Source organism: Neofelis nebulosa, chromosome 12 (genome assembly GCF_028018385.1).
Source record: "Neofelis nebulosa isolate mNeoNeb1 chromosome 12, mNeoNeb1.pri, whole genome shotgun sequence".
NCBI lineage: Eukaryota > Metazoa > Chordata > Mammalia > Carnivora > Felidae > Neofelis > Neofelis nebulosa.
The window spans coordinates 60,943,153-60,970,322 of NC_080793.1; the positions used below are offsets into that span (position 1 = coordinate 60,943,153).

Sequence of the window (27,170 nt, forward strand, 5' to 3'; positions counted from 1 at the left end):
TGTTTGTTTGTTTGTTTGTTTGTTTGTTTTACATTTAAAAAATCCTGTACAAAATTCCAGTTTTTAAAGCACATGATGTGTATTTACCTTCTCAGAGGTGACAGCAAGTGAGGAAGTAAATTATAATAAACTGACACTCAAGCCTAATTAAGAACATGTAACTGGTTTCTTAAAATAAAGATAGTCAACTCTCTATATTGATATCTGAGTTTACCTTTCTGTCTTCAAAAAAATTGAATTGATTTTAATCAAATTAACAGAAAGAATCATAAGCAGCTATGCTAAAACTACTTGTAACTAAGTTGATCTAATTTCTAAGTGTAGGACTTCTTCTGTTGAAGAATACACATCCTTAATTGAGGAAAGGTATCCAGATAGTATTTCATTTAGTACTTAATCAAACCTTGTATTCACAAGTAATTATTTGATTTCCCGGAAAATGAAGATAATGACCATAAGAATTAATTTACAGTTTCCCAGGAAATAAATGAGAATCCTCTATGTTAAGCCAAGTTAAGAAAAGTATGAAGAAGAGTTGAGTATGTGAGAAACTCTATTGATCCTAGAGTGATGGTTTATAATCATGTAGTCATAACTGGCTTTTGTAATCAGTTGTTTAAAGCAGAGCATTAAATGTTTCCATTTTATTTCCGTAAACTAAAGTGTTTCAAAGGATGATACCATAATACATTCACCTGTATTCTACATATTTACCTGAAAAGAAGAGGAAGATTTCAGTTAGTAACTTATGCTGGGATTTACATATAATCCACAGATAGCTTACCTATACTGGCTCCAGGAGTGATAGGATGTTATGAATAGATTGCTGTGCTTATCTAGCAAATTGGTCGCTGGGCATGGAAATGGATGGGGTTTGGAAAATTTGAAGTTTATTTCAGTAAAAAATTCCTTCCTTTGTGTGAAAGTGAAGTAGACTGTGAGCCAAGTTGAGAAATACTACGTCAGGTTGCCAAATTTTGCATTCTTGTCTCTGTGCAGACAAGAGAGCAATACATATCCCTGTGGCTATAAGGAAAGCATTGACCTAATGTCTTAATATAATCAAGTCACAAAAACACTTATTTAACTAATGGGATCTGGATGAGTGGCTTAATCAGCTCCAAATCCAGTTATGTGGTTTTGAAGTCTACTTCTGTAAACTTATATTTTAGATTCATATTTCTTTAGACTCTGGCTGTTGACTTGCTTTTTCTAAATGTTTATTTTGTGCTATCTGTGAAACAGAAAGTACTCACAATCTGAAATTAATAAAGCCATTGTTGCCTATGTTTTCTTTTGTAAGTCTGAAATTATGAAAAAAATTATATGGCCACCATGCTCTGATAGCCTCTTTCATGTCCTAGATATTTTTACATTATAAACCTGTAGTTTTGCCAGTGTTTTCATTTTGGTTAATGAAATTATATGATACAAAATGCCTTAAATGTCAACATTTTTCCCGTCTCTTCTACTTTGTCTTTTATTTGTTAATGTGCTAATTTTGCTTATGTATATATGTTTTTGGTTGTGTTTTTTTTTTGTTTTTTGTTTTTTGTTTTTTGTTTTTTTTTTTTTTTGCCTACCTCGTATGCTAACTATTCATTGAAATTCCATTGCACCTTGCAAGACTTCTCTGGGGCTAGAAGATTCCAATATTTTATGAAAGGTGTTAATCTAATTACTGACATAAATTAATTGCATAACATAAGGAAAAAGTCAAAATAAATGTGATAAAGTAGTGTATGAATAGAAACATCAGCTTTACATTATGCCTTAATTGATTCATTCCAATGAACCACACATTGAAAAATATGTATTATCTGATTTTAATGCTATTAATACAAAGCATATTTACTTTTGACCTCTGAATTAGGGGTGAGGGTGACAGCATACATACTTTCTCTTTGGAATTTTGTTGTACACACTGTTCCAATTGCTTATTTTTTCAATTTTTTTTTTAATCTAAGGAGGGCAACATTGCCTTTTAAGTCTGCAAATTTCTCTTCATTTCTTTTTATTTTGTTTTCCTCTTCCCCAACCTTCTTAATCTCAATCAGTGGGAATTTGATGATACTACTGAACATGTGAGTAATTTTTGGACGCTTTGTCAAAAACAGATTACAAATGCTTGTTTTTTCTACACCCCTCTTTCACTTACGTGTGATATGTCATCACAGGTTGCTTGGATGCATGAACTAACAAATTATTTTTAAATTATCTTCACTCTATGGTATCCTTTTTATTTAGGCTTTTATTTTGTGAAATTGGCATGTTGCTACTGATTGCCTAAGAAAATCATGAGCTCATGTTGTTTTTATGGCTGCTACTAACTCTGCCTTTTGACACAGTTAGAGGAGGCATGCTTCAAGTGGAGACATCCCAGATGAGAGATATCAGGCTGTTTGATATAGGCCATTCATCTATCCTACCCCAGGGTTACATTTTAGGTGGATAACAATGTAGATCTGGTACTAATTATATTTAGAAATGGCAGCTCTCTGTTATACCCACAGAAATTTGAGTAAAATTGAATGAGTCATGCCAAGAAGCAGAAAGTATTTCACTGAGAGAGGAATTTTTAAAAATATTTTGATGACTGGATTATGTTATTTATTGAGAGCTTATTATTATGTAAAGGTTTCCATGGGAGTCATAGGATGTGTCTCTGCCTTCTAAGTGCTTACAATAGGTGGTTAGGAAGTATGTAAAGTTCAGAAAAGTTTCATAAAATACAACAAAAGCAATGACCTCAAGCAATGTGTAATTAATTAATAAATGAGTGACAGTGTCAGTAAGAGCTGTAAGTTTGGAGGCCATGGACCAAGAAGAGGTCTTAAAATGTAGTTGAGAACTTGAAAGATAAGTAAGGATTGAAGAGTTGGAAAATGTGTGTGTGTGTGTGTATGTGTGTGTGTGTGTGTGTGTGTGTGTGTGTATTGGGGAGTTGGAGGTAGAAACATATTTTTTAAAGTACAGGAGAAGCAGTCATTGGGACAGTCAAGAATGTCATATAGTCAATTGATAGTGAGCTTTGCCAATTTAACATGAATGAAGGGATTCAGGCTAGTAAATTAGCTCTAACTATGGCTAAGAAATAACATTTAATATAATGTTGGGAAAACTTGAAGTGTCAAGCTAAAGACGTGGCTTTTAACTCTTCAGTACTGGAAAGATATAGAAAATTAAAAATAGAAACAAGAGACAAACTGGTAAGGGTATTCTTTCATTTTATTTATTTATTTATTTATTTATTTATTTATTTTTATTTTTTGCCAAAACACAGGGCTCTTGTTGGGAATGTTGGTAAATATGGTGGGCAAGTTATTAGTTTTAATGAAACTAACAGTGTTTTACAAACTTTTTTGACTGTGATCCATAGTAAGAATGCATTAAATATCATGACCAATGCGTTCATATGTTTAAAATAAAGGTCTTACAAAATGATACCTTATTTTTAAATATATGTAAAATTTAATATTTTTCATTAAAGTATATTATATTTCTTTTCAAAATGCTGGTCATTGATTTCATGACCTACTTAAATGGGTTATTACCTGCAGCTTAAAAATGACTTAGTGGATAGATTAGAGAGAAAGAAGAGAGTAAACAGGGACACAAAAACAACTCTTTCACTAAAGCAGTCATGAAATTATAAAAAAATCCAACAAAACTGAGACAGCAGAAATGAAAAAAAAGGGACAGTTTTTGTCACCATTTTAAAAACAAAAACTTGCTGAGTAGGAATTTGAGGAAGAAAAAGAGATCAAGATCAATCATAAGTTTGGCATATGCTCTACCATTCACTAAAGTATAGAAGCAAGGGAGTTTGTTTCTGGAAATGACATTTGAGCTTTAGTTAAGTTGAACTTGAGGGAACAATTGATTGTCAAGGGAAAATGTTCACATATTTACAATGTACATGCCATTGGTGCCCTGATGGGAAATCAAGACAAAATGAATTTAGTATATAGATAGAAAAAATTCTTTATAATTTTAAATGTGTTTTTTAGGACTAAAAAGAAACACAGCAGGCCAGTAACTGTTTCAGAACATCTGGGAATGCCAATTTTTAAGGGACAGGGACAAGAAGTTGAATGGAGATGAGTTGGGGGAGACAAAGAGAATGAGGAACTGGCCAGGATATCAGCCACACCACCCCACAGAGGGTATGGAAATCCCTGAGCGAGTATGCACACAGTTTCAAAAAAGAAAATATAATGCAAGAAATGATGGGATCCAGGCAGATAGAGGTGTGTCCAGCTGTGATTATACCACTGCAGAGGGTTTGACCAATTTCAAATTGCATTACAATTTATTATCCTGTAACAGTCTGTGTGAGAGGAAGGACATGTGTGGCTAATCTCAATTTTATAAATGAAAAAGACATATATAAGTCTCAGAGCATATAAATTTCTTCCACATATAAATTTGGTGATAGAGGCAAGCCTTGCTTTTTTCTTCCCCTAGCCTTGCCTACATTCAGCAGAAATCCAATAGCATGTGAGAGGGACCTTGGAAGCAATAATGCTGGTGTTTTCCCATCATAATTTTTGGAATACCCATTGTATCTACTGCTACTCTTGGGTGATTCGGATGGTTTTTGTAGTCTCTGTAATGTTAGGGAAACCATTCCAAGGTCCTGAAAATAAAATCTCTCTCCCAAATTTAGGCCATTCATCTGGCAGAATAATTTTTCCAGTGGCTTTTCGGTATGATATCTGAAATTCTTGAATTTCCACTCTGATGACATTCCTACTATTTCAAGAAAAGAAGATTGTCAAAAACTGTCATATTTGGGATAAGATTCAACAATTGAGTTCTATGATGCCCCTTACAGCCTTATACAGAGAAATTCTCTTGTCTTGTACACAATCCAGTCCATTCCATGAACTCTCACTTGCATTGTCTTCAGATGTGGAAGTCAATGGCATTGTACATTTTCTTTAACTATATTCAGTTTGAAAGCAAAGCTATCCCGAATATCTGAAAGGTTTTTTTGTTTTTATTTTTGTTTGTTTTGTTTTGTTTTGTTTTTTTTACTGTGTGTGTGTGTGTGTGTGTGTGCGTGCGTGTGCACACGCATGCACGTGCTTGTGCAGCAGCTCTGGAGAAACTAACAGAACAAATTAGTAACCACTCTATGTAAAAAAATCATATAATCTCCAGTTTGGAAGAACAGATCTAAGTCATAACCATCACAGTTTGGGGCCCTAACTTAGAGAAAACTAGAGTTTTAATAAATAGTTTGTGGTATTTAACATTTTCTAAGCAGAATTAATTGAGCCCGCATTCATGATGTGGTAGAAAAAGTATTGTTCTTTGGTTTTATGGACGACTCCAAATCACCAGAAAATTCTCCTTATTGGGTAATGATTTTAGTCCATAATCTATATCATTAACCAGTATGTTACTTGAGTCCTAAGAAACTTCTCTGGCTGTCAAGATATCAAAGTCCAACAGATCAGCCATTTGGCAAAATGGTGATAAAACAGGCTGCAGTGGCATCAGTACCATCACTGCTCTGTGGACCAGGCTATAGAGGACGCATGTACAGAGCTACTGGCGTAATATGAGTGCTGGTGTCTGGGTTGCTTGCTATGAGCCAGACATAGCCGTAAGTGTTTACTGGATATAACTCCTTTAATCCTTCTATTATTCCAACCTTTACAAGAGAAACTGAGGTGCAGAGGGGTTAACTCACTTTCCCTGGATCACAAACCTAGTAAATAAGGAAACGCAGGTTTAAATTAAAGAATTCAGGAGTTCCAGCTCCAGGTTTCATGTTTTTAACTACTACTTCTCAGAACTACCTCTTAGGATGGCTGAAGTCCCCACTTTAATGTCAGCATGAACACAGATCATCCATAGCATGAGCTCCAGGCATGAAACTTCCAGTGCTTGGCATGGCTACAGGGAGTAATGAAGCATGCATAGAATGAAGATGGATGTTTTGATTTTTCCCCAGGGTATTTGTAGCATTTTGAATCAGTGTCATTCCATTGTGTCATTTTAGGACATGATTATTTCTGGGCTACAACCTGAAACTTCCTACTCCCTCACCGTCACAGCCTACACCACCAAAGGAGATGGTGCACGAAGCAAGCCCAAACTGGTGTCCACCACTGGGGCAGGTAAGCATTAACTGTGCTTATATGTGCCTTGAACATCTTCCAGGTGACAATAATATTAATTTTCCAAATAGTATGTTGAATTCTATCAGAAACAATAAGAGGGCTGTGGTCAACTTTTGTGTTTTTTGATATATAGTTCAGAAGAAGCAAAGCAAGAACATACTTTTCCCAAATTATTCGATCAGTTATTCAACAAATATGTTTTTGAGCACTTAGTAGATGTCAGGTACTACCCCCAGTACTGGGGATACAGCAATCAACAAAACAGAAATATTCTTTCCTCCTGAAACTTATGTTCTGAGTAGGGCTAGATAATTAATAAATAGACAAATGGAGATATATATATATATATATATATATACACATATATATAAAACACCAGTAAGTGACATTTTCAGAGAAGCTGAAAAATAAAGGTGTGTGGGCATTAAGGATAGGATAGCCCCTAGGGGCCTTTGGAAAGAGTGATTGGATAAGGTCTCTTAGAGGAAAGTTATTTGAGCTGAGATACAAATGATGTGGAAGAGCAAGTCCTATGAATGTCCAGAGGGAAGATCATGTGGACAGAGATGTCACTTGTTAGCTTCAACACCTCTCAGCAGCAGACCCTTTTAGAAGAGCTGCCATCTTGAACTGGGTTGATGACTTACGATTTTGTGTTTTTTGCCATTTTCACCTCCTCAGTCCTTGACGTGGGGATTCTAAGGGGGGGGGGGGGGGGAGCGGCAAGTCACATAAAAGATCGGAAACAGAAAAATGAAAAGCAAAAAGGCTACAAAATGTCAGATTGCTCCTCTCTGAAGAACAAAGTTTCTTAATGCTCTTTAGAGTTAGTTTGATCGGCTCCCATTAGGAAAAGCCAGCATGAAAGAAGACCTGACATTGTAAAACCAATAAATTAAGACATAATTACAAAAGGATTCTCCTCCAATCCCTTTATATAGTAATCTCCCATGGAACATTTAAACAATGATTTGATTTACTCCTCCTGAATCACTTCTCACACAACTTTTTAGGAACACACCTCTATGTAAAGGCATAAAGCAAAGAACAGCTGTGATGTTGAGTACCCTCCTGGGTGCCATGCTCACTGCCAAATTTGTCTAAATGTCATAAGATTTGCCTCACTTACATCCTGCCACCTGGAACTGCCTCAAGCAGCAGGATTACAGATGGCAAAACTCCTTTAAGGCAATGTCTTCTGGGCTTTTTTTTTTCCTTTTTTCTTTTTCTTTTTTTTTTTTTTTTTAAAGAATAGCATGGTATCGAGCTAATTTAATGCCATGCTTAGGAGATACATGTTCAGTGGGGGCATGCTGAATGACGATGGAACCAGCCTCTATTGAAAGGTAAACAGCCAAGGGTAAACTCCTGAAACTGAATCCCAAAATGAAAAAAATACACTTCTTTCACCTGTATTTATAATTGTGTCTTAATGAGTCTGAGATGTCTTACATAAAGTATCAAACTCCTGTTGGCCATAAGATAGGGATACCATAATAAGGACAAGAAAGTACAGAATTTATAGCCAAAGGATGTGACTCCCAGAGAAAGAAATAACATTGTCTTTTTTAATAGCTAAGACTGGCTCATCACTTTTTAGTGGCTATACAAAAAATTATTTAGAATCGTGGATCTTATTCACAGAGAGGATTATTTTGGTGTTTCCATTTACAATTTTAGGTCTTTCTTAATCAACAGAGACTTGAATATTGAAATAGGTGATGCTTATTTTAGATATCTGTACATTTATTGTGTTTATACTGCCCAGCCGAGCCTATGCTGAAGGTGTGCAAATCCAGATTCATAATCTCTGTAAGAGAAAAGAAAAACGGAGTTTTGTTTTCAGCCAACCTACTAGTCAAAAAGCATTCCTTAGTCATGGTTTCTCCACAGGTATAAAGTATAGACAAAAAGTACAAATTATATCCATAATAACTCAAAGCAACATGATTTTGTACCTATTAAAAAAAAAACTTATAAGCAACATAATAGTATCATTAAGTATTTGGGCTATGGATTCAGATGAACCCAGGGCTGTCTTAGAGCTTTCTCATTTATTACACATCTGACTATGCAGCTTTCTATCTCTCTGGGTGTCATTTTCTTATCATAGAAAATTAAGATAATAACTAATCAGAGTGTGTAGTCAGGAATGAAAAATGTAAATCAAGTGAGATCCTTCATCTTAGCACAGTGCCTGGTACATTACAAGTACCCAGCAATTAAATATGTTATGACCATGATTCTTATTAGCTGTATGTATCTAATTAGCTAATCTTTACTCACCCTCATTTCTCTGTGACATGAACCTTCACATGTGGGAATTTTTTTTTAATTCCTTTAAATTATTGTTTCAATAAATCTATTTGTGTCTGTTATCAAATTCTGGTATTTCAGCCTACCTTAATAATTAAGTATGAGAAGAAGCATATTTCTACAAAGGTATATAGACCAAGGCTTTTTTTTATATATAAATAAAGAAGTGGGGATTCCCATAGAGTGGTGTTCCTATTCAGTAGTGATTAAAGTGTGAACGTCTGTGTTGGTTGGTCTCAGCACTCCATCCCATGTGTTGCAGTTCCAGGGAAACCCCGGCTTGTGATTAACCACACTCAAATGAATACTGCTCTCATTCAGTGGCATCCCCCGGTGGACACATTTGGACCTCTTCAGGGCTACCGTCTAAAATTTGGCCGGAAAGATATGGAGCCACTCACTACTCTTGAGTTCTCTGAGAAAGAAGACCACTTTACTGCTACAGACATCCATAAAGGAGCATCCTATATCTTCAGGCTCTCAGCCAGAAACAAAGTGGGCTTTGGGGAAGAAATAGTGAAGGAGATTTCTGTTCCAGAAGAAGTCCCAACTGGATTTCCTCAAAACCTCCACTCAGAAGGCACCACTTCAACGTCCGTCCAGTTATCCTGGCAGCCACCTGTCCTGGCAGAAAGAAATGGCATTATCACCAAGTATACTCTTCTGTATAGGGATATCAACATCCCTCTTCTTCCAATGGAGCAGCTTATTGTTCCAGCTGATACTACTATGACACTCAGTGGCTTAAAACCAGATACCACATATGATGTAAAAGTACGTGCTCACACGAGCAAAGGGCCCGGGCCATATAGTCCCAGTGTCCAGTTCAGGACACTTCCTGTGGATCAAGGTAGGATTTGTCTGCTTATGGCCTTCCTCCTTTAAAGGAATGTCGGTCTTTGGAAATCAGTATTTTGAAGCTATAAATAACTGATCGGACCATTCATATTAATAGGTTCAGCAAAAGCAAAACAGGTAAAGTATGTAAAACTTAACATGTTTTGGATGCCTTAGATTTCGGTTATAGAATGCCAAGCAAGTCTGGCTGACAGCACCCAATGTTCTCAGGTAAGGAAAATACAATATAGTTGACTGAATTGGAGGTAAAAGAGAGATCTTTATGAGAATGGGATAATAAAATGAATAGTGTAAACAGGTAGGCAAATCACACTTGTTTCTCTGATCAAAGTAGACAGCATCTAACTTAAACCCGATTGTCCATGGTGGAAAAGGACAGGTCATATGTTTTTAGGAGTAGTTTAAATACACTGTTTTTCCTTTTCCAGCAGTGTTTGCAAAAAATTTTCATGTCAAAGCAGTAATGAAGACTTCAGTGCTGTTGTCTTGGGAAATTCCAGAAAATTATAATTCTGCCATGCCTTTCAAAGTAAGTTCTTTTTCTAATTTGTAAGATATCATGGTTGTAAAAGGGGGGTGCAGTTCATCTGGGTAAGTTACTTGGAAAGCATACACACCACTTTGATTCAACCACACAAACTTGATTTTCTCATTTGTGGCTTCCACTCAAAGGATAAAGCAGGAGCCACCTAGGGGTGGCATTACTTGTCAGTCATCTTATAGTTCCAAGATAAGTGTTTTACATCTAAGCTAGTGCTTTTGTTTTCCTACCAGACACTGGAATTTACATGGTTTCTATCTCTTTATAATGCAGTATCCTGGGATTTTAAAAATTTGTTTATTGGCCTGAATTCTTTGTAACTTTTAAACTCTAATTTGCGATTGAGAGCTACTGAGAGATGTTAACAAGAAGTACAAGTCTATGAAATGCAGAGAATAGAGAAACACTTTTGAAAACAAAAATATACTTAGGAACAGGACTAGAAATATTTAGAAAAAAGAGTGATGTGAATAATACCTTGAATATCTATAGCATATGTGCCTATTTTCCATTAAGATTATATGCAACCAACAGGTCAAATATTGAAAATACTGTACATTTTTGTGTATTTTTGATACACTTGGAACCATTATATAATAATGAAGTGAGAACCAAAAGAGAAATTGATACAACCTCTAGAATTTATGAAGGCTTCCAAGCTTAGGAATTTCCCCAAATTAAAATTGACCTGATATACATGTTCTATAAACAAGTACACATTAGTTGCGAAAACCTACATTGCCTCTCTGAGAAGCAAATCTCCCTGACTGGTTGTATGTCTCTAGATTCTTTATGATGATGGGAAAATGGTGGAAGAAGTGGATGGCCGAGCTACACAGAAGTTAATTGTCAACCTAAAGCCTGAGAAGTCATATTCATTTGTGCTGACAAATCGTGGAAACAGTGCTGGTGGGCTGCAACACAGGGTAACAGCAAAGACTGCACCAGATGTACTTCGTACCAAGCCTGCCTTCATTGGGAAGACCAATCTAGATGGCATGATCACTGTGCAACTGCCTGAAGTACCCGCCAATGAGAATATAAAGTAAGTTGACTGAAGGGCTGAGCTGAAGGATAGAAAAGTAAGGAAGTGAGAAAACTCAACCTCAGTATTATAGAGGTTATAAAAGAATCTATTGCTGGTAGAGTAAAAGATCCTTCTGTGAAAGATCTCAGTTATATTCAAGTTTTGTTGCACCATGTTCTCATGTTCATTGTAACACAAATTCTCATTAATTTAACATTGAGCATTTTTTCTTAATGTCTCAGGAATGATGTAACTTAGGAGAGATGGACAAATAGAGTACAGTCCTTGCTATAAAAAGGAATTTATGTCATAGAATACAGAATAAGGTGAATAGTTGAATAACTCTGGTATTTGGCAAATATTGTAATAGTGAGGAAGTCTTAGAATAGAGTATGAAACTTAAAGACATTTTGGGAAATGAGATAGCACTGATACATGACACTGTTGTTTTAGATGTGTGCTGAAAGGAAATATTTCAAAAGTCAATGTTCAGAACGACATTGGAAAAACAAAATTAAACAATGCAAGTTTTCTGTTTTAGATGGAGCACAATGTAGAGGTCAATGGGCCTGAATTGAAAAAATAAATCTAGTCAATAAAGTGGTATTTATTGGTTGTATATAGCTAGTTGATTGTAGCCAGTGCATTTTATAACCAGTATACCTAGCTGGTTGTAGCCAATAGAAGAAAAAAAAAATATTTTCACTGCTATCTATTAAGTATGAGTATTGAGGTTGATCCTGGAGAACAAAAGAAGATGTGATCTGTTTTCAAAGAACAACATAGACGTGCGTTGGTGGCTCGGTTGGTGTCCAACTTGGGCTTAGGTCACGATCTCATGGTTAGTGGGTTCGAGCCCCACGTCGGGCTCCATGCTGACAGCTCAGATCCCAGAACCTGTTTCTGATTCTGTGTCTCCCTCTCTCTCTGCACCTACCCTGCTCATGCTGAGTCTCTCAAAAGTAAACAAACATTAAAAAAATAAAAAAAAAAAAAGAACTAGCATAGAGTGGGGGATACCCAGAAACAGACAGACATAATACATGCTAATGATAGAGTTATACTCTATTGTAAGAGCAGCTAACCAAGAATTAAATGGGTCAAGGAAGTTTCTCATTTAATCTTTAAGGACAGGTAGGGCACATACAAAAAAAAATCCTTCATTAGTGAAGGAAGGAAGTTATTTTGTAAGGTCTAGAGAAGAGAAGTGAGAGAAGTATACAAGAGTCAAGTTACACTCAGAACTTGGGACTGTATCCTATAGACAATGGGAATTCATTAAAGCTTTTTATGCAGGAGAATGGCATGTACCATTTTATATAATACCTAAGTTTCCTTTTTTTTTTCCATTTTAGGAAATATATATTGAGTACCTGCTACATGGTAGAGTATTGTGCTGCCTGCTTGCTTTCTCATTGCTTCTATCCCACATGATCATGTTTAGATGAAACTTAATATAAACGATTTGAAGGTCAAGAAGAGCCATTTATAACATAGTTTATGGGCCATTGGGATCTTCACATTTAGCAGCAATATGGTGACATAATTGGGACAGTTCTTAGGGAAGGTGGCTCCTGAAAGCATATGTTGGAAGGATTGGAGCACCATAGAGAAAAGTGTTGGGATGTCATTGCATAGTTGGTTGATTCTAAGTAAATGACAAGATTCTGAAATCAGAAGGTGATGAGGGAAATAGGATGCAGAGGCAGATGAGAGCAGTAGTGTAGTAGGAATTGGTAACCAATTTAATGAGGGATCAGTCAAAGGAAAATGTCATAGATGAGAGTTGAGCTTGGATGACAAAGTGAATGATGATGCCACCATTCATCGAAAGAATGAAAAATCAGGAAGAAATTGATGACTTCAATTTTGTGTATGTTTTACATGAGGTATCAGTGAAATATCTAGTTAGAGATGTGGGTTTGAAGAAATTGCTATGATTATAGGTAGAAAGTTGAGAATTGTTAACAGAGCAGCAATGGATTCATGGAAAGAGATGGAATCACTGAGACACTGAGGTGAAGACATGAAGCAAAAGGCTAAATAAAATAAAGGTCTCAGGATGAAAGAGCCAGTAAAGGACACAGAGTGGGATTTGTTACAGGGTTAAATGGAGAACCAAGCCAGAGCAAGTTCATGGCAAAAGAATTTTCAGGAAAGTGTATACTGTCAAGAATTTACAAAGGTCCAGAAAACTTAACGAAGATAACTGAAAAAAATCAGCTGTTAAAAAGTACAATTATAAACAAGAAGTTTTTAATGTACAGCCATGGTTGAAATTTAGGAAAATCTAATAATTGGCTACTTTAGACTTAGCTAAAACCAATTCTTCCAAAGGAAACTTTTTGTTCTTATTTATTTGGTGAAATAATTGAAGGATTTCAACCAGATGGCGGATGTTCCAAATGATTATGACTAAAATAAATTCACTGAGAAATAAGATCTCCTGTTTTTCGTCCACCCTTCTTTTTCTATCATTCAGAAAACTGGAAATGAGAATGGAATATAAGTGTAATTTTTATCTCAACAAAATTGAATATGAAAGTGAGATTATGTTTATCCATTTTTGTTTAATCTATGGATTCTTTAAAAATCTCCCACCCTAGTGCCAGGCAATGTTTCAGGGATTTAGGAGAGATAATGCTGACTTTCTCACTGCTCTGACAAAACATAGTTAATTGGGGAATTTGGGCAAGTAGAGTCAGTTAAAGTGGAGTTTTAGGATACCAAGATGAGATGGATCAGGGAGGCCAAAGGAGGAGCTCCCAACCCCAGGTTAGTAGCTCAGGGAGGGTTCCCAGAGAAAGTGACATTGAAACTGAGGCTTAAAGAATGACAAGAGCCTATTGGGTCCATGGGAGTGGGGTTGAGGAGACACCGTTTCAGGCAGAAGACAGCATATGTGACACTGCAGAAGCAAGAGAAAGACAAGCACTTGTCATTTGTCCACCTCTTACCCATCCACTAAAACATTCCATGTGCATCCAACAAACATGTATTCTATACATAGTGTATTGCCAGTGCCAGGTCTGGAAAACAAAAACATGACTGAGATAATATGGCAGAACAGATTTTTTAAAAATCATGTGAATATAATAGAGTCAGTATTGCCAGAGTTCCAGCCCAACTTGGGTATCAGGGGAGACATCTAGAAGGACCTGGTATTTAATATGAGTCCTGGAGGATGGGAAAGATTTAGAAAAGGTAAATAGTTGCAAACAATGGAAGAACAGGGGGAAGATACATAGTATAAATGTGATCTATTCAAAAACATGAACTGTCTATTCAGGGAAAGAGCAATTGAAAGATGAAAATAGTATAGTATAATTTGTAGTATTTGTTATTAGTTTGCAAGACTTAAAAAAAAAAAAAAACCTCTAGTGGCTGTTTACCAAATTGGCTTGGAAGATTGTGTTAGACGTTATTGAGAAATGGTATTTTTGTCCTTTGATGGTAGATCTCTGGTTCATTTTCCAATTTCTGAATGAGTTGAGAATATTGCAGAATACAGTCTATCTTTCACTGCTTTTCTTTAGCTTCAATTTTTCTCTCTGTTTAATTTATATACTTCCTCCTCCTATATTTGAAATGGGAGTTGGGGAAAACAGATAAAACTTTGGTAACAAAGAGAAGAGACAATTATGATACATAAAAAGAAAGAAAATGATTTGGGGGTGGGGATGTGTTCTAGAAATGAATTAAAGATTCCCAGAAATATATTCTAGTTTCTCTGGGAAAAAGAGCAAAAGACAAACTAGGAAAGTGTGGGGAAAGTGTCAGAACAGCAAGAAATCAAACGCAAATCTCCTGTTAGAAAAACAAACAAGCAAAAAACAACGCTAAACAACCTATGCACATTGGATTTTTTCAAAGGATAACACAGTTACCCGTCCAGTGTTCATGTGGCACAGCCCATTATCACAGGCAGCTGTGTGCCATGCTGTGCTGCTTGCCGCAGTTGGCAAGTTATGCAATGAGAAAGGAATGTGGCTTTTTGTTCAGTATGCCATGGGAGATATGAGAAGAGGAAACAGGATTGATACCACAGCTGTGGGCTGGGGTTCTAACTTTCATTTAGGTGAAAGTTATTTAGAAAAATACTTCCAATTTGTGTTCTGGTGAAATGCAGTTTTGGTGATTGAAAGACTGTTTTATCAACAGAAACCATGATTTTCTCATTTCTGGCCAACCTCACTTGGAAGTCTTGATCCCTACCCCCAACTTCTCACCACCCAGAAACAAATCTGTCTCTTGTAAATATAACACAGTTGTGGCTCATTGCCCCTGCATTCTTTCTTACTTGGTTTTTGCCTGGAGAAGTGGGGAGCTCCCTCAGGGAAAGGCTAAATTTCTTATGAAATAGACCTGTAGGTCCTGCAGGTTCTGATACCAAGAGTCTAGGGTGTTTCAACCTTCTACTTGGATAGATGTTTAGGGGACAGAATGCCAGTCAAAAATCTAGCAACTCCATCATTCTCCTGAAGCAAGTTGTAGTGACAAAGGGAACTTCACTGACTTTATAGAGAAGGATTGTACTCTGGATGGTAAGGGAAAATGTACCACACAAATTTCACTAACACATAAGCTGCCAGAAGTTACTGAATGTAAGTTAGTTTCATAGTAATCATTTTATATTTATGAAAAACAGAAACAAATAAGAGCATTTTATGAAACGTTAAATGTCTTTGGTCTTACTAATTTGGCTTTCAGGTTGGCCTACTTTTTCTTCTTTTAAAGAAGATATTTTTGGAAGGATGGCTTATAAAGGTGCTTCATAAAACATGTACACCATTACTAGTTTAATGTATTTATATTATAGTCTGTTTAATATTTAATGAAAAATAATTTATTACACAGTTGTCAACTGCAGTGGTAAAGACTTAAATGTGTAAACTGTGCTTTACAGTTTACCAAAGACATTTGAATGTTTTCTTTAAGTCACAAAACCCTGTGAGGTAGGTATTCTCCTCATTTACAGGTGAGTAAAGTGAAGCTTAGGGATACTAAGTCCCCTGGCCACAATCATAAAGTTGATACTAAGAACAGTTATAAAAGTGACAGGGGGCTTGATAGTTGCTGTGCAAGGGCACTACACACATTAACTGGTGGAATCTTCACAAGAAGGCTGCTTCTCTTCTTATAGCTGAGGAAGTTATGAGGTTTACTAACTTGCCCTGGCCACATAAGAGCATAAACAGCGAGGAAAGATTTGAACCCAGGCAGTCTGGCTCCAAGCCCACATGTTGAATCATGCACATAGAATTTATTGGTCAGACCAGGACATTTTTTCCCCCTAAGGCAATTGATAAATAATTAAGAACTCAAGGACAAACCAGACACAAAGCTTAGAACCAGACACAAAGCTTAGAACCAGACACATGTGCCTAGTCATAGATAATGGAAATGTGTGTTATGGAACAATAAAATCAGTAGTTTGCCATGACAATTTAGATGAAAGGTAAAGGGAGAGGCTTCCCAGAGGTTAGCATTATCTTCCACCATCTTACAAAAAAGGAAAATGAGGCTTGAGGTAATTAAGGAACTTTAACTTGTCTGACAACTAGCTGAAATGATTGAAAACCTTAATTTAAACATAGAGTCTGGAAAGATCATTCAACCTGCTTTGGTTTTTCTATGGTAAATTAATTTGATTTAAGCAATATATGCCCAAATAACCATGGTAAATTATACATATACGTATACACATACATATGTGTGTATGTGTGTGTGTGAATATATATATATATATATATATATACACATAATTATTTAAGGAATGACATTCACCATTAAATTCTGAGACAGATTTTGACCTCCTAGTTAAATAATGAGTTTGAGAATGCTAATATATTCTGCTAATAAAAAAAGCCTGGCTGAATTTGAAGTGGGACTGCCACAAAGAACAGAGCTTGCGTTCCCAAATAATTATATGGAGCTGGGCCCCTTGGTGATAACATATTAAATAAAATTAGTAAAACTTTACTTAATATAATTAAAATTCTGAAGGTTAGATTTAACTTATCTAATTAAATCTAATATACTGGGAAAACACAGCTTACTTTATAAGTAATCAGGGCATTTGCAGATATATTGATTCTGAAGTTAGTTATTTTTCTACTAGTTTAATAGTTAAAGTCTATGTCCAAAAAAATGTGTTTTGAGCTTACACCTCCAAGCTTGACTTAAATTGGCAAAACATAGTATAAACTTTAATTTTATCCATATATAATAAGCTGATCTGTATCCAAATCTTTTTTTTCCATTTCAAGCAGGTTCTTTCAGATCATATGATTTGCTTGATTTGAACTTGCAGAGTACATCTTAGCTCTCCATTTCACTTCTCCTATCTGAATCATCTTTTTCCCCCTTATTATCCCATGGGATTAGAACAAGGATCACTACTACATTGGTGAAGAAAAAAAAAAACTTTTGCAGTAAGAACTATTTTCTATAAACAGCATTTGGCTATGTCATTGCTGGTTTGGAGAAAGGAAAAAATGATGTATTGAGATTGAGAGTTGGAAGTTCTTTTTTTGTTGTTTTGTTTTTAAAGTTTATTTATTTTAAGAGAGAGATAAAGAGAGCATGTGAGTGGAATGGGACAGAGAGAGAGAGGGAAAGAGAGAATCCCAAGCCGGCTGTACACTGTCTGCATGGAGCCTGGCATGGGGCTTGATCTTACAAACCATCACGGCCTGAGCTGAGATCCAGAGTCAGAGGCTTAACCAACTGAGCACTCAGGTGCCCTGAGCGTTGGAAGTTCTAATGGAAGAGAAGGGCTCCGAATGTGTTTGCCTGACTGATTTAGAGACATATAAGTTCCCAAGAGCCACCTATCCCACCCACTTACACTTTTCAGTGGCAAAAGAAATTAGTGATCAAATGGCAAAGATGAAAAACATTTCAGGGAGGTTATATGTACATTTGCTTTAGCAATACATTTCTTTTTTAAAAAAATTTTTTAACGTTTATTTATTTTTGAGACAGAGAGAGACAGAGCATGAACGGGGGAGGGTCAGAGAGAGAGGGAGACACAGAATCCGAAGCAGGCTCCAGGCTCTGAGCTGTCAGCACAGAGCCCAACGCGGGGCTCGAACCCACGAACCGTGAGATCATGACCTGAGCCTAAGTCGGATGCCCAACCGACGGAGCCACCCAGGTGCCCCAATACATTTCTAATATACATGTCTTAAATAGTATAAGAAATACAATAGGATAATTGATCTAATCATCTAATCAGAGAGGTCAGAAAAGGTTTTTATTAGAAAATAAAAAGTAAGTTGCTATTTGAAGAAAGAGAGGAGTTAACTTTGGACTTGTGTAAGTGACAGAAGGTTCTAGGCAATTCCGTTTTCCTAGATCAGTGATCAAGAATAATCAAGGGTTTCACAACAGAATAGACCAGAGTAAGTTCAAGAAACTGAATCAGGGTTTATTTAACTCAGAGGGTATGGAGAGATGTATTTAGTCAAGATTCAGCTGAGTCTTGTAATACTGTGTGGCCTTTATCCTAAGAGCAATGAGAATCCATTGGAATGTTTTAAAAATAGTAGTGGTACAATGAGTTGTCTATTGCAAAGTATAAATTTCAGAGTCTGGACTAAAGGGTAAGGTTAAATTCAAAGACGAAAGAAAGTCAGGAGACCAAGATAGTAATCCAAGCATGAGACAATGATAGGAGGCTGGAATGGTGGCTGCAGAGATAGGAAGAATTGAATGCACTATAGATAGAGTATGGAAGTAATAGGACTTGGTGGCATATTGAATATGAGAGAGGGAAAGCGTTAAAGCAAATTGTCAATGATAACACCTAGGGTTATAACAAATGGCATGTGGTGCAATGGTAGAAGGTTTATTTTGGAGATATATTCTTTGTTTTGTTTTAACCCCAGTAAATTTGAGGTAGTTTTGTGACATAGAAATGGAGACATGGAGTTGGAATTGGATAAACCTGTGGAGTCAGAGGAGCATTCTGAGATGAAGAGAAGAATCTGCAGATAATTTGCATCTAGGTCATAACTGATGCACTGAGCTAGAATGAGACATGTAGGAAGAAGGGGAGTAAAGAGAAATCCTTGACCAGATCTTGAGGGATTCCATTATTTAATAAGCTGGGTAGTGGATAATAAATCCTGTTGAGGAAATAAGGTTAATGTGGTGAGAGATGTAAGCAGAAAACCAGGAGAGCTGATTACAGAGAAATGGCTGAGGTTTCATGGAGGGTCTTGTTAACATTTACAGATTCTGCTAAGAGACCGCCTAGGACAAAAGTTAAGAAATGTCCTTTTGATGCAGTTCTACCAAGGTCACTGAGGACCCTGACATGGACAATATGGACAATGAGATAGGCTAATGAGGCAGAAGCTAGAATACAGTTGGCTGGAGACTGAATGGAAGACAAGGTAATGGAGAACACAGGTCTCCTCAGAATTTGGGCAGTGAGGGTAGGACAGTGAGAGAGTTGACTAGAGTGGAATATGGTTGGTTTGTTTTTTCAATGGCAGCTATTTATACAGGGTTGGAAGCTAATGGAATCCAAAAGGCAGGGAGAAGTTGATACATGAGAGAGAGAAGGGGTACAACATATAGTCAACTTTCTAAGACACTGGAAAATGGGAACCAATTCAAGAAAGTGATTGGTCTTAACAAATGGAGCTATGCCATCTACTGTGCCCAAAGGACAGATTATGGTTTACGGTCAGATGCAGGTAGCCTTGTAGTTCGGTACATGGAAGATGAGAGAATTTTAGTCTGAATGTTTATATTTTCTCTTTATTTAGATATAAGACCATCTTCTAGTGGGGAGGTAAGAATGTCAAAGGTTTGAGGCCAAGGGAGAAAGTTTAAAAACCTTGTACAAAATAAAAGGACGAGGCTATTAGAGGGGTTTGGGTGGAATGGCCAGGCAGCACTGAAGGCCTGAGTTTGCTGAATATGAATTTATGGAATCATTCTCCCCTGTGAATTATTTCTCAAGCTGTATGCTGCTCCTTGGGTTCAGGCACAGACAAGGGCAATTGCAGGTTTTAGCTAATATAGAGTGGAAGATGTGGGTTCTGGAGAAAAAGAGTCAAAGGTCTGAGAACCCTGGGTGGTGCATGGGTCAGCCCTTTGGAGCTTGAAATCACCCAGGATGATGGCAGAACATGGGAGAGAAGAAAGACTATTGAGCCTGGCTGTCAGGGGGACAGAGAAAAAAGAAATAGAGGGGAAAGAAAGGGGATTCTGAAGAGTTTTGTAAATGGCAAAAATCAGTGAGAGAAGAGCATAATGTAGCTGAAATATATGAGCTTAAAAAAAAAAGAGGCACTTGTCTTTTTACTTGCTTTTTGTTTTAGCTAAAGAGTGGAGGGGAAAATGCCTGTAATAAGCACCAGTGAGCCAGGAGGGAAACCCTAGGCCCTACATCTGAGGTTCATGGGTGGAAGAGGAGCATGAATAAACGGCCACCACATGAGAAGCCTGCGAGGGAAGCAGGATTGTCAGGGGAAAACCAGGTTTCAGGCAAGGCGAAGACATATGGGTGTTTACAAAGCCATGGTTGCAGAGAACACAGCTGAAATGTGTGGATTTAGTCCCAGGCAAGACTTTCTTATAATATGAAGTTCCAAACTCCCTAGGCCACATTTATTTCAATTTATTCCACCTTTACTGCTCTAGGTGAACGCTTTGGACATCAGAAGACAGAAAAGTCCATGCATATCCAGCCACACTGTTAATTACTTGCTATAGGGAAGGCTGTTCACTTCTTATCCCAGCCCCAAGTTAAACACATAGTTGGGATAACACTGGCAGAAGAAAAGAGCGGATTCTATTTTTGTGTACAAGAATAGCAATTCAAGTATGAAAGCAGGATAACAATTAATAGAATTCATCATCTTAACCTTGATTTTTAGGATTCTGAATGGCGACAATGGGAACTCTTTGATAAGGTGTAGTATCATTACTTTAGGTGAAGAGAAACTGTCCTGACTTAGTGCAATTGGTAGTGAAAAGCAAGATGTTCTCTGATGAGTGTGTTTATCAAGTACATCTGCAGTGTGATTTTGTACGCTCACTTGCAGCCCGTCATTCTTCTCCAGGCTCATTTAACATGATGAACTTGTTTGGCAAATCCTTCAGGTGGTGGGAGGATGGGAAGGGGAGGAATCTTACTCTGGATCATAAAGTATAAGATACTGGCTTCTCTTACACTCCAGCTCTTCCTTCTCCCCCTCCTGGATCATCACTATTATTGGTAGGAAAGAAAATGATTGTCTAGGTGATGTGATTCTGGGAGACTTCTGATGAGTTGCTGAGAGCACCATAGTTGTCTGATGTGACCTGAATTCTTGATTAGGGAGAGAAAAAAATGTTTGACAAGTTCTTTAACTTGCGTCTCAGGGAATGTCACTGAGTTCCACTGAATAACGTCGTTCAGATGCATCTCTCCCACCATGATGGTCCATACTAACAATAGCAGCTTGCATCAGGTTGGTGCCATACCACATACTGGGCTCTCCTTTTTCAGAGTATACAATTGAGATTCAGGGATGTTAAATGATCAGCTCAAGATCACACAGCAAATTAGTGACAGAGCTTAAATTCTGGGCCAGATATTCCAGATGACACATTCTTTATTTACCAAAACACTCTAAAATAGCACCATTCAGTATTATGAAAGCCACACCTGAAATTTTAAATCTTCTAGCAACTATAGCAAAAAGTACAAAGAAATGGGTAAAAATAATTTTAATAACATATTTTATTTACGTAACATGTCAAGAATATTATAATTTAACATACGGTCACTATTAACATTTTATTGCCGTGATATTTTACATTTATTTTTCACACTAAATCTTCAAAATCCCATGTCTTTTACACTTTGAACACATTTCAGCTCAGATTAGCCACGTTTCAAGTACTCGATAGCCACAGAGGGCTAGCGGCTACCCTGTTGGACAGTGCACCTCTAGCCTGTGTTTACGGAAACAGAGTTATCACAGGGTTTTACTGAGTTTATTGCAGGTTTTGTTTTGATACAAGTAGAAAGAGGCCTTCCTGAGCATACTGTTGGTCTCTGTGATATAATGTAATACAAGGCTGGTAGTGCCTATCCTGCAGTCCGTTTCTCTGTGTGGCAGCCTTCTCTTCTAAAAGTGTGTGTGTGTATAGCTGCACCTGGGTGGCTCAGTCGGTTAAACATCAAACTCTCGGTTTCGGCTCAGGTCATGATCTCACAGTTTGTGGGATCGAGCCCCATGTCAGGCTCTGTACTGACAGTATGGAGCCTGCTTAGGATTCTCTTTCTCCCCCTCTCTCAGCCTCTCCCTTGTTTGTGTGCTCTCTTTCTCTCTAAAAATAAATACATTTTTTAAAATAAAAATAAAAGTGTGTGTACATGTTAATTTTCACAATGAATCTCCACAAAATAATGGAGTCCTTAAAAAGTACTTTATAATACAAAGTAAATGAAAGAAAGAGCCAGACTATTGCCAAGGTTAAGATATATGTAGGTTTGTATCCCCTTAATGTTTTCACTTGGGTCATAATTTAATCTCTCTGGATTTATCTTTTTGTTTGTTACCTGTCCTTATACAATTTTTGAGAGGTCAAAACTAGATTATACATTTGATGAAATACTTGAGAAGTAGGAAATAATTGATGTGTTAGCTATTATTACATACCTATGTTCTTGTATGGTTACTGCCAGAGATCAGTATAATCAGAGTCACTAACCATGAATACCAGAGCAAGGTACACATTTTGTGGAAATTAAAAACCAACTTTTCAAATAGCCCATATCTATTTGTGAACAGGTACCATTACATGTTACTTAAATTTTGGTTGACTATTCTTAATGTGAGTAGTCAGTTACTTTTGTCTTCCTTGTACATGTTTTTTTTGAGATCTGTTGTGAGGGCCATCGAGTAGTGATGCCTCCAAATTTCTGCAGTATTTACCTTAAGGTTTGCAATTTGATGGGTAGAAAACAATTACATCCTTATATAACTGCTGTGAAATTATGGGTCATTTTTATGCTTTTAAGCATTTTATGCTTTTTTGGCTTTCCTCAGCCAAATAAAAAGTATTTGAGGGTTATATAAACAAAATCATTGTCATCATCATCTAGGCATTTGTATGAACTAAAAGTAATTTTTATTATACATTTTCTTTAAAAACAATTCCTCTTATAAATTGTAGATTCATAGAAAATACTTGGTTCAGCAGCTTGTGATGCTGGATTTCAGTATACCAGCCTCGCATGTGTCCAGCACCGGGGTCCTAACAAACTGTTTCTGCTCTGTTTATGATACCTAATAAAGAGTAGTCAACCATGGTGATAGTACCATACAAGAGCATTGAAGTCATGCATAAATGTCTACCCATGTTGTTTTTAAAATTGAACAAACAGGTGGTTCTCATTGATGGACAAGTCACTCCATATCCATAATTTCCGTTCATTCTCAGTCACTAGTCTATAGAAGATTTAAGGACATATCCATTTTCTTTTCCCTTTGAACTAACCTTATTTTTGTCTGCCCATTCTTGTGCAGAGGTTACTATATAATAATTGTGCCTTTGAAGAAATCTCGTGGGAAATTTATCAAGCCATGGGAGAGTCCAGATGAAATGGAATTAGATGAGGTAACTATGTGTTTGTTGGCTATGTCCTTCATTAATTATTTAATTTATTAAACATCCTCTTCCTCTATATGGAAGCAAGTCTAATCCAGGTGTTGACTTTTGTATGGCTGGCTGGTCAGCTGGTTGGCTGGAAGGTTCAGTGCTATGGGTCTGATAACCTCCAGCGATCCCAGGAAAGAACATTTTGCTTTAATTAAAAGACATTTAGCTGAAATAAAGCTTACAACCTGTCTAATCTTTGTTGGCTTTAATATTTTGCCCCTTGCCCCTTGCCCCTTGCCCCTTGTAAAACATGATGCAAGGTGTAAAAGGTGAAGTGAATTGTCAGCAAAGACTTAATCATCATCATTATGAATTCCAAGGTCTGCTTCATTAGTATAGTAGTAGCTGAAGCTATTACAAATGCTAAGTCGCAATTTGCACCAGAGTTCAACATTCGACCTACTATGCGTTCTTCACCAGTTTCTCACAGAATTGTGCTGGTTAGCACATGTTTGCCTTATTCTATATTTTGTAGAATTTCAGAATCAAAAATGCATTTAACTGCAGAGACAAACAAAACACATCATAAAATTTTGAGCCAAGCAAGAAATATAGAACAAAAATACAGAGCAAACACTAAATAGTATGATCTTAATTTTTGAAATCTTACAACAGTAGGTACATTTTAATTAGTACTCTTTTTGCAAAAAGAACATTTGTTTTTGGGTTTTTTTTCGAAATTATTACATACCTAATATTACCTTATTTTATTTAGATGGGAAAACTGTGATCAGAAGTGTTAGGCCATATTCATAGAGGGCCAAGCATGTTAATGGCTGCAATTCAGTCAAATACAGGAAAGACTGCTATTTTTTTTTTTTTTTAATTTTTTTATTTTTGGGACAGAGAGAGACAGAGCATGAACGGGGGAGGGGCAGAGAGAGAGGGAGACACAGAATCGGAAACAGGCTCCAGGCTCTGAGCCATCAGCCCAGAGCCTGACGCGGGGCTCGAACTCACGGACCGCGAGATCGTGACCTGGCTGAAGTCAGACGCTTAACCGACTGCGCCACCCAGGCGCCCCAAAGACTGCTATTTTAACATGAGTCTGGTTTGAATCACTTCAGAAGGCAAATTAAAAGGGCCCCACTTGGGAACATATAAGATTTTAATTTGTTGGGTTTATTTACAGTAGACCCATCTTATAGCCAAACTTGTTATTTCCAGGTATTTTCTCTACCTTGAATTAGTGCAAACAGAGCAAGAGAAAGCAGAAATTTCTTAGTTGCATTACAGGGAAGTGGTGTTTATTTCATACATGTCAGCACTGAGGAGACTGTGATCTGACAGATAAAGGCTGTTAACTTCTTTTGGCAGACATATGTCCTCTCTAGACATATGGTTCATCATCACCGACTTCATTTATCTGAATTAAATTTGATCAAGTTCAGAATGGGAGATGAGTTCAAGGTTAGGACTATGCTTTTATGTCACTGCTTAATGATTAGATAAACATTGGAGGGGTGTAAAATGAGATACCATTGCAATAATGTCAAGTAATTTACGTTATATATTTTTTTGTTGTTGGTAAGGAAGGAACAAATTTGTTTTTCTATATTAGAGGAATAGTCTTGCTCCATCTGCATATGCAAAATGTCAGTTGGTCTTTTCTAAACATTTGAACAAGGCATGCACCTACTTGCAACTATCAGTTAATCTTGAGATTATTATTACTATATTATTATTATTACTCATTATTTAATCAGCTTTCTAATAAATTACTGAATTCAATTGGAATTGGATTTAAAATGCAGAGGTAACTTGTACAATCTATGAATGTTTCTTCCTGTTTAAAAAAAAAAAAGGAATTAAGATCCAATCCAAAAATGATGTCAAATACTTTTAAGTAATAAGCTTTCCTTAGAAGCAGAACCATTTGCTAGTAATAGGAAGCTGATTCTCTTTTATAGCCAGGTTTTAACCTCCAAAATGCACAGCAATGCTAATGGATTAAAGTATAGAGCTATATGACATTGAACTTTCCTGCGATTAAATTCTATGGGTCTGTGCTGCTGATTCCCATAACAAAGGGTCATTTTAATCATCCCACAAGTTGTGGTGCATTAATCTGTATAATAGTTTGATAAAGAACATTTATTAATTCAAAATTTTGGGGTCAGGATGGGTTGTTTCCCACTTTTCTTACTGATATAATTGAGACCACATTGTAGAATTAATGGTGGAAGAAATAAGATATGCATTGACTGGAAAATGAAAATTATTTCTGATAAAAAACTGAATCCCTTGATATATCTTCTGGAATTACCTCCAATACATTTTGTAACTATTGTGTAGGGGAACAAATGAAAGTAGGCTATGGCCTCACTTTATGCTTACTCATCCAGTTTCTGATCCCTACAGACATTTTCCCCCCTATCATGGATAATAAAAGCATTGTTGTAATTTTATCTATAGCTTGGTACTGCCAGCTTTGACAATGCAGTGTTCCTCTCTTAAATGTATTTGACCAAGTGATTTTTTAGAAAGGCCTATAATTCAAATCATTGAAACTGTATCATTGAATCAAATGGTGGCCTAAGGGGATTTCTGCATGTATGCCTCACATTTAGGACCATAAAAAATGGAAAGAGGCTTCCTAAACAGAGTGACTCTCAATATTATCTTCTGAGCTCATTTATCTTTTGTGTGGGGATAATCTCCACATAATAAATTCACGTACTGGAACTTCTGTTGTCAAGGTCAGACTGGGCAGAGCAGACATTGATAGTCAAACTGAATTTTGGACAGAATGACTCATAAAATATTAGTTATATTTTATTCAGGGCAGGACTTATAATATATCATAATTTTTTCATTGCATTGTAGTTCAAAGGCTTGCTGCTAAATAATGTGGTCATTGGTGGTTATAACTTCAGCATACTGGGCAACTTTGGTGTCCTCTGAGCACACTTGACCAATTTAAAGAATAACGCAGGAAGCGTCCTGCAGAGATTAGAGCAACCTACAGGGGCAGAGTTGATATTCCAGTTTTGACCTTAATGAATAGCTGCATTGGATCTAAGGAGCACCAAAAACCCAAATATTTTATTCTAAAGTGCTTTCCCTAAGTCTTCTAAAGAAACCTTAACAAAAGGTACTCATGGGGATGACAGTGATACGGATGAATTATGACAGTTTCATATATCTGAAATATGAATAAAATCAAGGTAGGGTTTGATCAGTGAAGTGGAAAAGGGGACACAGTCACATAAACAACTGATGGTAAATGTTTCTGATTAACCAACTTCAAAAAGCTGTTCTGCTCATCTGCGGTACATTTGTCCTTCTTAAAGTAATGGTCCATCATTTACTGCATAGCAATAATAACCTTCATAATGACTCTTCCAGTATAATATTAAATATTTGGCATTAGAATTTTTAAAAAATAACATGTTAAAAGAATCCAGGTAAAGGGAATCTAAGTACATATTCATCTGCATTAATGAGAGCAGATTCACAAAAGTTGCATACGTTGAAGAATAGACTGAGTTAAAACAATTTAGGTTATCAATTTAGCTTAAATGTTGCATTTGTGTTTTCTTGATACTGTGCAACCATTAAGTGAACAAAAATATAGTTGAAAAAAATCTGTTACATGTAATTTCATTTTATTTCACCAGTT

General features: G+C 36.5%; 1 protein-coding gene across 36 annotated transcripts in view; it reads left to right on the forward strand.

Moving 5' to 3' along the window:
* PTPRD (protein tyrosine phosphatase receptor type D) overlaps nt 1-27,170 on the forward strand; it is a 2,222,827-nt gene that overhangs the window by 2,052,737 nt on the left and 142,920 nt on the right. For 17 of the 36 annotated variants that reach the window (XM_058695363.1, XM_058695354.1, XM_058695368.1 and 14 more), the window contains 6 exons: nt 2,058-2,084; nt 6,014-6,131; nt 8,713-9,300; nt 9,737-9,837; nt 10,635-10,894; nt 23,416-23,506. In XM_058695363.1, the coding sequence (XP_058551346.1) occupies nt 2,058-2,084; nt 6,014-6,131; nt 8,713-9,300; nt 9,737-9,837; nt 10,635-10,894; nt 23,416-23,506 (1,185 nt within the window). The remainder of the gene's footprint in view (nt 1-2,057; nt 2,085-6,013; nt 6,132-8,712; nt 9,301-9,736; nt 9,838-10,634; nt 10,895-23,415; nt 23,507-27,170) is intronic. The other 19 variants (XM_058695367.1, XM_058695372.1, XM_058695376.1 and 16 more) reach the window with 5 other exon arrangements.